The 11,236-nt window shown below is 45.1% G+C and overlaps 1 protein-coding gene across 1 annotated transcript in view; it reads right to left on the reverse strand.

Annotated features, from left to right (window-relative positions):
- Positions 1 to 6,258: 6,258 nt before the first annotated feature.
- DPYS (dihydropyrimidinase) overlaps positions 6,259 to 11,236 on the reverse strand; it is a 72,905-nt gene continuing 67,927 nt past the window's right edge. Inside the window, exons 9-10 of the mRNA XM_081816388.1 lie at positions 7,982 to 8,112; positions 6,259 to 6,665 (exon numbers count right to left, since the gene is read on the reverse strand). Coding sequence (XP_081672514.1) covers positions 7,996 to 8,112 — 117 coding nt within the window. The 3' untranslated portion in view covers positions 6,259 to 6,665; positions 7,982 to 7,995. The remainder of the gene's footprint in view (positions 6,666 to 7,981; positions 8,113 to 11,236) is intronic.

Below are 11,236 nucleotides of genomic sequence, written 5' to 3' on the forward strand. Positions count from 1 at the left end.
AAGTTCTCATTTCACTCTATATCTCTTCTTTGTAGCACTTGGAACAGTGACAGATTTAGGCTGGTTTGGGATTGTTTGATCCATGTCTGTTTTTCTCGGGAGGGCAGGGGCCATGTTTGCTTTTGCTAACAATTTTATCTCTGGTGCCAATACCTGGCACACGATGAATACTCAATAAATATTAGTTGTCCAAGGGCATGAGCCAGGAGTGGAATCTAGGGCAAGATAGCCTGTGGGGCTCTCTTTGCTCATCTCTCTTATGTGGGGCTAGAAGATCTTTCTGGCTTTAAGTCTCTATGATGCTTTCATTTCCTGCCCAAGTGAAGTTTAAGTCTGATCTGTGTTTGAATGTAATGAAGATTTTGTCCTGCAAACAGCTCTCTCTCTTTCTATTCTTTTTTTAAAAATTTTTTATTTTATTTTTAAAGATTTTATTTCCTCATTTATTTGAGAAAGACAGCGAGAGCGCGCGAGAGAGAAGCAGAGGGAGAGGGAGAAGCAGGCTCCCCGCTGAGCAGGGAGCCCCATGCAGGGGGCTCGATCTCAGGACCCTGGGATCAGGACCTGAGCTGAAGGCAGCCGCTTAACCCACTGAGCCACCCAGGTGCCCTTCTCTCTTTCTATTCTGATACAAGTTTTGAGGCATAAGCACCCAGAGTTTAAGTTTGTTCTTTGTGAAAATAAAATTTCAAAACATTTATGACTTTGGAAGAATTGATTGCAGAAATGTATTAATTTCGTGTATTGTTGACATCTCATTCCCCGATAATTAATCAAATAATAAATTTTATGAGACCGAAAGACGTATGTTTAGTTGGCTCATGAGAAAATTTGAAAACAGCAAGATTTATTTCTCAAGTGGTTTCATAAATTACTGAAGCAAGAGGATGTGCTTCCCTGCCCCTCAGTGGCTAATAATGTAATCGCTTTTCAGTCAGCCAACGAAAGTCAATAGGAAGATAACAGTCCATTGATCACTGTGGAATTTCTTTTGTACAGGGTTTGTTTTGTCTTTCAGGTTTAGTTCTGGGACTGTGCTGTTGAGCAACAATGGCCATGAAGTGTGACTCAGAGGAGACCGTAGGCTCCTCAAATGGCATTAGACGGCTTTATTCCGCCTTGATGTAGAACAACAAAGCAGTGAAGTTCAAAGACATAACAGTAGCTAACGTTGATTGGGGATTTACTTTGTGTTCAGTCTAGTGTTAAGTGCTTATGCCTTACCCCAGCACTGTCTTAGGTGGTTCAGAAACTGTTTACCAAGAAGACTTAGTACACCTTGGAAACCCCCTTCCAGGTCATCCGTGACACATCTAGGGTCTGAGAAGTTATAATTAATGTGCCTCAGTTTCACCATGTATAAAATGGGGGCAACCACAGTCCCCTTCTCGGAGGATGGGGTGAACTAATACTTATAAATAAAGTATGTCGGGCTCTAATAGGTAGGCTCTTAATGATTGTTAGCTGCCATGATTTTATCTGGCTTTAATGAAGTTCAGGCAACTGTACGTCATCCAGGAGTGGATTCTTTTGAAAATCTTTTTTTTTTTTTTTAAGATTTTATTTATTTATTCATGAGAGACACAGAGAGAGAGAAACAGAGGGAGAAGCAGGCTTCCCGCTGAGCAGGGAGCCCGATGCGGGACTTGATCCCAGGACCCTGGGATCATGACCTGAGCCGAAGGCAGACGGTTAACCATCTGAGCCACCCAGGCGCCCTCTTTTGAAAATCTTGACTAAGGAATACACTATCCTGGTCAAGTGGAGTCAAGTGGGCTGGGATTCACATCCTGGGTCACCCGCTGACCAGCTGAATGCCTTTGGGTAATTATTTAACTTCTCTGAGGCTTCGTTGCCTCATCTGTTCAATCAGGATGATCATAATAGCATCTACGTCATAGGACTGCAGGGAGAATGAAATGGCAGGGTCTGTACAGAGCTTAGCACTGGGCCAGACACCTAATAAGGGCCTAAGAAGTGTTAAGAATCTACTGAGCACATTTATAGGTTTCATTACAGAAAAAGCCAAAGGTCCTGTATTCTTGTGGAGACTATATCTTATTTTCAGGCAAAAAGCAGTCTTTAAAAACCCCTGTTGATGCTTCCCTACTCCAGCAGCTTGTTATGTAACCCCCGTGGGTCCATGCGGAGCCTCAAGGGCCCCAGGGGTGAGCTCACCTGTGCTTTTGTTATACTGTTTTCCTTTCTAAAACATACTTCTCTCTCTCTCTCTCTGGCAGACATGAGTGCCTTCAAAAAACAGGATTTAAAATCTTTGTTCTTTAGAAAGCCTTTCCAAATTCGGACATTTTCCCCTAAATCGCCTTAGCTGTGATACATTAATTTCCACTCACTAAGCCCATTGTAAAGGTCTACGCTGTGTAAATCATTGTGCTGGTGTTGTCCGAGGCACAAGCTGTTAAGAAATTGTCCCAGTCCTCAAGGAGCTTACAATTACAATTTGCAGTTGCAAATATTTGGCACAACACATGTAACATAATTATTTTATCATATTGGATTTTCATGCAGACTGAAATAAAACATAGGCAAATATATGGCAAAATTGGCCATTTGCATTTTTAGAAATTCCCCCCGACAGGCTAAAGAGGCAGTCCTGACCCCTGAACACGAATAATAATTTGCTGTAGTGCGAATTTTCATTCGTGAATTATTTCTCTCCTCCTCCTTTGTCATCACCACCGTTTTCTTCTTTTATTCCTAAGATGAATTCACGGAGCACCTGACTGTGCCACTCACTGTGCCTTTGAGGAACAGAGGTAGCCCACACTGAGGGGTTTCGTTTAAGGTTCTATAAACAGTAGGTGTTTAATAAATGATAGATCCATTGCTTTTTTTTTTTTTTTAACTTGTCTACAGATATTACGCAAAAAGAAGGAAAGGGAGAGAGTGGGTTTGACAAAAAGAAATCTAATTACTCTATTCGGGCCTTCAGGGGGCTCCGGAGCAGGTAGCTGGGAAAGAAGGTAAGGAGGAGAGAAGTGGGTGTGGGGGAGGGGCACGGGGCAGAGGGCGAATCTGACCTCCAGTGGCGGAGAGCCAGAAGCTTTACACATATCCTCTCAATTCATATTCTCAATTAACCCCTGCAAAGGAGGTATTAATTATTCCCACCTTACCAATAGAGAAACTGAGGCTCAGGAAGGTCAAGGGTCTCAGTCAAGTGGTACAGATCCAGCTTCTGTGACTTTAAGGCCGGCGACGGGCCCATGATCCTTCCCCTACAGGATGCCTGTCCAGTGGGCGGGCGGAGGGGAGAGCGAGCGTTGGGACAAGAGGGTAGAGCTGTAACTGCGGCAGCTGACAGCGGACCCGCTGGACCTGCAGGGGGCGCTTGAGAGCCAGTCTCCACCCACCCCGGTGTTTCAGCTCGTGTCAGCCCGTTCCCACTGCTCACAGGGCACCTGCTGGGAGCTCCCATGCCCACTGACCTCCGAGCCCTCTGCAGACCCGTGCTGTGTTCTCACCCCGCGCCCGCTCTCACTCTGCCTTCTAGGCTAGGCCTCCATGCTCCTGAGGCCGCGGAAGGGGCCGGCACCGCCAAGCCCGGGGAGCTTCCTTCCCCACGGAGAGAGCAGAGTCAAGACTGGGGCAATCTCTGGGTGGCATGTCTTTTAGCAGTTTGCCACGTGGCACAGTAATCCGAGCTAGCTTGTGCAGACCATGCAGGATGGGCTTCCTAACCCTCCCAGCAGCCTCGGGTGTTAGGTTAATACTACTACCAGTCTCATCTTATAAATGAAGACACTGAGGCTTAGTTAGATCAATGAACCTTCACAGTGAAAGGGAGCCTCATTAGCATAACTTTCCACTTAGAGAACAATTTGCCAGAATCGAAGTCAGGGGAGAATGCGCACACTTGCGGAACCCCCAGCCCCACTCTTCTGCTCTGCAGCCACATCCCCTGGAGTTCTCATGAGTCACAGGAGAGACCTGTACGGAAATGCTTAGAGCAGCATCGTGGGTGATAGAGCAAGACGATGGAAACAACCTAAATGCCCATCAACAGGAAAGTCAATAGATTGTGGTGTGCTTACACAGTGGAATGTTATGTGGCAATAAAATGGAATGAGAATTAGTACTGATCAAAGGGCACCTGGGTGGCTCAGTTGGTTAAGCGACTGCCTTGGGCTCACGTCATGATCTCAGGGTCCTGGGATCGAGCCCCACATTGGGCTCCCTGCTCGGCGGGAAGGCTGCTTCTCCCTTTCCCACTCCCCCTGCTTGTGTTCCCTCTCTCGCTGTCTCTCTCTCTGTCAAATAAATAAAATCTTAAAAAAAAAAAAAAAAGAATTAGTACTGATCAAAACAAAGAACTCCCAAACACCTTGACTGCAAAAAAAGCAGGGATCAAAACCATATGCACTAAAAAAACAAAAAAACCCCAAGGCATACTATATAATGTTTCTATAAGATTTCACCACATACAACACAATGCTTAGACATCTGTGCATGCGTAGCAGGGGTATAAAAGATGCGCATGGGAATAAAACACCAGACTCGGACAGAACCCTGATTCCTATGGGGGAGGGAGGGGACTGGGAATGGAGAGGCAAACAGGGCACTTCGATTGTGTTGGTGACGTATTTCTTATACGGGATGATAGATATATAGGTGTGGTTATGTTCATTTTTTTGCTTTTTGTATGTTTTAATCAACTCATATTTTGATTTTAAAAATTACTAAAGACCTCAGAGTTAGTAAATAGAAGTGTAGAGCCCACACTTTTTTTGCTTTCCAGTACATCATACTGACGACTGAAGGAAGCAAGCAATGGAAGGTGAAAATGAAGGAATGCTACTCATTCCATCTGTTCTTTGCACAGACCTTGAAAATGCAATCGTTTAGTGATAAAGGGATCTCACTTTGTATACCAGAGGCAATCCTGAAAAACATTATTAAATATTAATAGCTTGAATCCCATTTTCCTATGGCTTTATATTGTTATTTAGAATTAGGTTTCTACAAAACTATTCACGACAAGCCGAATACAAGCAACAAAGGGATCCCCATATTCGTTTCAGATGACTTTGTTGACACAGAATCCTATAGCTATTTCTGTCAAACAGATAATGAATCCTCGCTCTGCATTTAGTATATGTGCTGCCGAAGCGAGCACCCTCGTTCTGCATTTAAAGCACCTTTACATTCACATACTCCACCAATTCATCCCTATTTTGTGCAGAGTTCTCACTCATTTCATCTCTATCAATTTAGGAACTTAGCGGGAACTCCTTTGCTTCCTCCTTTATTTTAAAATTAATAAAGATGCATTGAATGCCCATCAATTCCCAGGCACTCTGCTAGATGCTGGGAAAATGACCGTGACCCAGACAGGCCCTGCCCTGAATGAGCATTCAGTATCCTGGAGGAGACTGACTTGTAAAGCAGTGATTATAGCGCAGTAAGACAGGTGTTGTGATGGGGCGTACGCTGGGCCCTGGTAAAGAGGAACACGACCTAACGTGACCTCCCATGTTGGATCTGGGAAAGCCTCTGAGAAGGGCTGATATTTAAGCTGAATACGGAAGGATGAGTGGGAACTGGCTTTTCGGTAAGAAAGCAATTTAATGATTTCTTTTCAGAGGTTTCAGACATTTTACTGCGGAGTTTCTATTGTCAACCAAAGCAGGGGAGAATACTAACAAAATATTTTAAGATATCTCTTACCTGACAAAAAAGACCTGTAAGTCTTCTTTAAGTGTAGGTCATGTCCTTTTTTCTGTGTGTTCAGAACAAATTACAATTGAGCCAATTGGATTCCTATCACTCTTTGTCAAAGGTGCAGGTGCACTCCTGATCTAAGAGAGTAAGTCAGGGGCAGATGTATCTGCAATGAGAGCATAATCACCCTGATTTTACTCCATGTTTTAAAAATTCCTCTTGTCCTAGTTACCTAGGAGAAGAAATAGAAGCTCAGCTTCTCTGCATACACAGAAGCATCACAGGACAGATCCGGAAGCACAGGAGAGCGAAGGTACCACTGTAGCATCTTTCGGCCATGCTGATTCTCTTTAATTCCCCCAAATCCTGCACTCATCTGTGTGCTTGGATAATTTTCCTTGGACTTAATCTAAGGTTGAGTATCCAGTTTAATTACACGAGGTTTGCTCCGGGACCCGCTTTCCAGAAGTTGCTGAAACAGATGTCACATAGGAAATTATGCTTTTGAATCAAACCCAACCTCCCAGAGTCCCAATCCTATAGGTTAGAAGAAGATACACATAACCCAGAAAACAGGATATAAAATGAAGATCTAAATGTTTATTAATTATAATTGCATGTAAAACCACAGAGTTCGCTGTTTTTGAACAAATGTAGCCATTAAAAAACCCTTCAACAAGAAAGTGATTTTTAAAATTTCCAAGTAAGAAATCCAGGACAAGTGAAGATGACATTTTAAAGTATCATCAGTGAATTTTCACATCAACTTCCCATCACAATAATATTCATTTATGTCTTCAATCTTACACAACAACAAAGTCACAGTAAGAAAGACAGCAATTGCTTCTGAAAGGAAATCAAAGAGGCCTGGCGCGATTATTTTTTCAAAAGGATCTTGGGGGGTTGAAATAAGGCCTGCTTCTCCATGGGCTGACAATGCTTCACAATGATGGGAACAGCAGAATCCTTTTCTCTGACTTTACCTTTGAACAGAATAAAAGGAACTCAGTGTAACATTCCCCCTCACAAAGAGATGCAGAACTCAAGCCTAACCCCCAAGAAATGCTATAATCAAAGAAAACACTAATCCTGCTCCTATAAATTCTGTTAATAGCATGTTGCAGCATTCAATAGAATGTCTTTCTCTTGCTAATCTTCCTCTGAATTTTTAACACAATCTTCCTGGATTGGAAAAATAACTCCAATAGGAAGGAAATGACAAAACAAAACAAAACAAAACAAAAAAACAAACCTTGAAACTTTGGGCTGTACAGCATCGTTAAAGACAACATTCCATAATAAAGAGAACACAATACAGTCACAGCACCTCATTATTCAAGTCACGGGGTTTAGGGAGGCATCGGTTGTCCTAATGTGAAAATGTGCAACTCCTAAGTGGATATGTATAAAACTAGTCCTTTGGCAGTGTCCCTAATTAACACAAACACCTACCCCTGTTCATTATTTAGAGTTTAGTGAAATTGCAAACTGGCAAAACATGTAGATTTCATGAATTCCGTGGTGTTGGCAAAGCCACTCCCAAATAGACATCTGACAGTGCGGAACCAGAAAATAAATGAAAAAAAAAAAAAAAGAAAGGAAGGAAGGGAGGGAGGGAGGGAGGAAGGGAGGAATTGATAAGAATGATGATAATAGATGCTTGAAAAAAGAAAGATCTGGATGTCAAAAGACAAAACTGAGGAAGTACTGAAATATTTTTTCAAAATGACCATATCTACAATATTATTCCAAAAATTAAGTGTACAATAAAGTACATCAAATCCTATCAAATAATTTTCCTGAAAAATTATACCCCCCAAAGCAACACTTGCTTCATTTTTCATTCATTCTAAGTTCTAGAACATAGTTGCATTTACAATATGAAGATTTATTTTCTCAGATAAAGCCCTAATTGAATAGTTTATAAATTCTGACCACAAAATTATAATCTCTGTCTTAAGACATGTCATATTTCCTCAGTAACAGGTCCCTCTGTATGCTACCAGCCTACTTGCCTCTTGCTCATATTTGATACTTCAAGGCTTTGCTGAATGTTTCCTAACATCTCAGAGAATAAAACTCTAACTAGACCAAGGCCTTCTTCAATCTGGAGGCTCATCTAGGTGTTCTGCGTCAAGAGGTCTTTTATCAGTCTCCCCTTAACTAACCTGCCCTGGAGACTTATGTCACTTTGAAGCCTTTGACCTTGGCCTTGGACTCTTCAAATGCTTACGAAGACAGAGATGCTGATTTCATATGTTGTCATGCAGGAATACTTTCTTTGCCCACCGTCCCTTACCCACAGCATCCAGCTCAGGGGTGGGCCTGTTTCCTGATCCCCGCTGTGGAGTCTTCTTTTGTCTCTCTCGATCTTAGTGTGATGACTTCTCCCTTGTAGGGTTCACGCTCCACAGGAATGGGTGTGCAAGTCTGAAACAGAACAGTTCATGTTTCTCTTGTGGCTTGGTGACTTCTGGAATTCAGAGGGTAATGCAGCTCCTTTGATGAAGCGTGAGAGCAAAACGAATCTTGCAAATTTACATATCACGTGCCTCCCACCCCTTGCCCTTTCACAGAAATTCCTGGCCACCTCGGGGACCTGCGCTGTGCCCCACTCTTTGCTGTGTCTGACAAAGGCCCAGGGAGCACTCTCTAGCGATTGTTCTTTTCACTGAAACTTACACTGAAGCCTCTGCCACGTCCTCACGCCCTTCTCGTTCTATTACCACCTTGTAGTCCTCCCGACCTGCTACCCTCCCCTCTAGTTTCTGTCTGAGATGTCTGTGTTCCTAGACTGCTTTGTTGTACCTTTTCCAAGACTTGGAGCACGTTTTTCAGATTCTAGCAATCTGTGTGGGGGTTTTCTCATTTTCTCACCTGCTCCCGCGTGTCATCAGGCATCCACACAATCTCACATCTCTCACTATACCTCTTGGGTGGCAGCGGACCCTCCCCTCCCCTCCCCCCACCCCCCCATCCCTCCCCGCCACTGGATTCGGCTTGAGTTAATTCAGGGCTTGCTCAGAGTTTAGAAATCTGGATTTTATAAACAAAGGAATTCACAAGAAGTAACTAAAGCATACTGTTTGTAAACATGGATACACATTCACTGACAAGTCAAGAGGCAGCAAGACACAGTGATTAAGGGCCTGGGCTATGACACCAGAGTGGGCACATTTACTTATCACAGTGTTTCCATTGCCTCGATTTACACAGGGACTAGTAACAGCACCTACTTTATGGGGTGGTTGTGAGAGGCTAACAAATAAGTAAATCATTTAGAATAATGCCTAGCATAGAAGAAGCTCTTAATAAACGTGTGTACACATAAATATGTACACACACACACACACACAAATAACATTGGTCTCGTTTTGAATATCTTGTAGTGATCAACAGCGTGGGCTTTGGCATACGATGCTCTAGTTGTAGGAAGCTGGCAAGGTAAGACCCCCTGAGTCTACTCACTCGTCTAGGAAACGGAGGGAATGAAAGCCATCTCCCAGATACAAAGCATTTCCTTCCTTCATTCAATATTTATTGAACACAGACCGCCCCAGGTATTTTGCCAGGCACAGAGGACAAAACAAAGAACAACACAGAGATTGTCCCTTCTGCTCTGAGATTTGAAGTATAGCGTCGGCTACATGCTGAGCACTTAGTGCCTGGGAGGAGCCCTGCCCTCCCCTGCTCAGCAGCCGGGTCTCCAACCACTTTCTGTGTCTGGTTAGATGATTTGCTAGACTTGCATTTTGGCTCACTATCGACTCTGTCCTTCTCTTCACCCTGGATGCTGTTGTCATCTTGAGGAACATCCACACCGGGAAACAGAGGCCCCGCTTCCTATTTCTGCCACCCAGCACCTCGACCTTGGGGTTACCTGGAGCCAACCACACCTGAAACTTTAAACCCTCTTAATACCCAACTCTCTGACCACATCTTCCCCTTCAGGGAGGTCTTCATGTTTTCTCCTCCCCCGGTTTACTTTCCAAGCCAGACTGTCTGATCTATCACTTACACCTAGGGTGACCATAGAATTGATCCACACTGGGACACGTCTGAGGCTGTAAAGGGAACTAAACATAATTAACAGGCATCATCAGAACCGGCTAAGAAAGCCAGGATGCACTTCCCTGAGTTGCCTACAATCTGAAGGGTCTTGCCTTTCTCTCTTCCTTTCAGCATTGACACTCGGCCAAACCTGTGGTGTATTTCCGATCAATCTCCAGTGACCTAAATGGGCAGATCTTTGTGTCACCTGACATGCTACATGTCCCTCATCAGCCCCACCCTGTCTCCCTCTTCATCCAACAGTTCCTTTGAAACTTCACGACTTGTGGTTTTCAGCTCTTACTTTTTCCTCTCCTGGACTCCTTTGTGGCAGCTGGTGGCTACCACTGATGGGGGCAGGACCGACACGCCGGGGCACCGCCCTCCTCAGTCAGGGGCGGGCTGAGGATCCTTCCCCGACCCCTGCTGCAGGCTGGGGGCGGGGGGGGGGGGGGAGCATGTGACTCAAACCAGGTGACCAGTGTCCTTCCCAGGTCCTCCTGCCAGGGCTATGCTCTTGCTCATGCTGGGATTACCACCCTCCTTTGGGCCTAAATATCGCAGATTCCTCTTCTATGACTCAGCCCACACAATCATCAGTCCAGGAAGCTTTAACCCTCCCTGACACGTCCTCCATCCTGCTCACCAGTTTTCTGTAACCATCTGCTTACCTGTCCCTCTCTTCCAGCAGATTCAGGGCTGGGGTACTTGCTCTGTTTTTCCATAACAAATACTCAATACACAGTTGATCACGTTCTACCAAGGGTGTGATGGGCAGGAGACCCCCTTCCGAACTTTGCCTCCCCTTTGGGTGGGTTGTTCTAGCCCAGGCTGACTCCGTTTCCCTCACACAACGTTGTTGGGCTTCACCGTTTCTCTGTTCTCGGGGCCGCGCCTCCCTGGCCGGCTGCGGGCCACAGGCAGGTCTCAGCTCAGCTGGTCGTCTAAGAACCGCTTTCTGGCTGCTCCATCACTGCACTCGGAGCCTGGCTAGTCGCTCTGGTCACGGTGGCCACCATGTATCTCTGGCCTCACTGGCCGGGTCTGATCTGCACACGGTCCCACTCTTGACCTGCCTCTGAGGCTCTGAGGGGGCAGGGCCCAGTTTCCCGCCAGAACCACTCCTGCCCGCACGGCCACCTCAGAAACAAACCAACCCTCTCTGAGGAGGCTTTTCTGCTCCACACTTGACAGTCTTCCCCTTTGATAGATGACTGGACAGCAATCAAAGACAATTTAAGTTCTGGTCCCAAGCCTCCCAGTACTTTTCACCTTTCTTACCCTTAGAGGTGCGTTGCATAACCTCTTTTTTTTTTTTTTTTAAAGATTTTATTTATTTATTTGACAGAGAGAGACACAGCGAGAGAGGGAACACAAGCAGGGGGAGTGGGAGAGGGAGAAGCAGGCTTCCCGCGGAGCAGGGAGCCCGATGCGGGGCTCGATCCCAGGACCCTGGGATCATGACCTGAGCCGAAGGCAGACGCTTAACGACTGAGCCACCCAG

The sequence above is a fragment of the Leptonychotes weddellii genome, chromosome 4 (genome assembly GCF_054177405.1).
Source record: "Leptonychotes weddellii isolate Sample4059 chromosome 4, ASM5417740v2, whole genome shotgun sequence".
Lineage (NCBI taxonomy): Eukaryota > Metazoa > Chordata > Mammalia > Carnivora > Phocidae > Leptonychotes > Leptonychotes weddellii.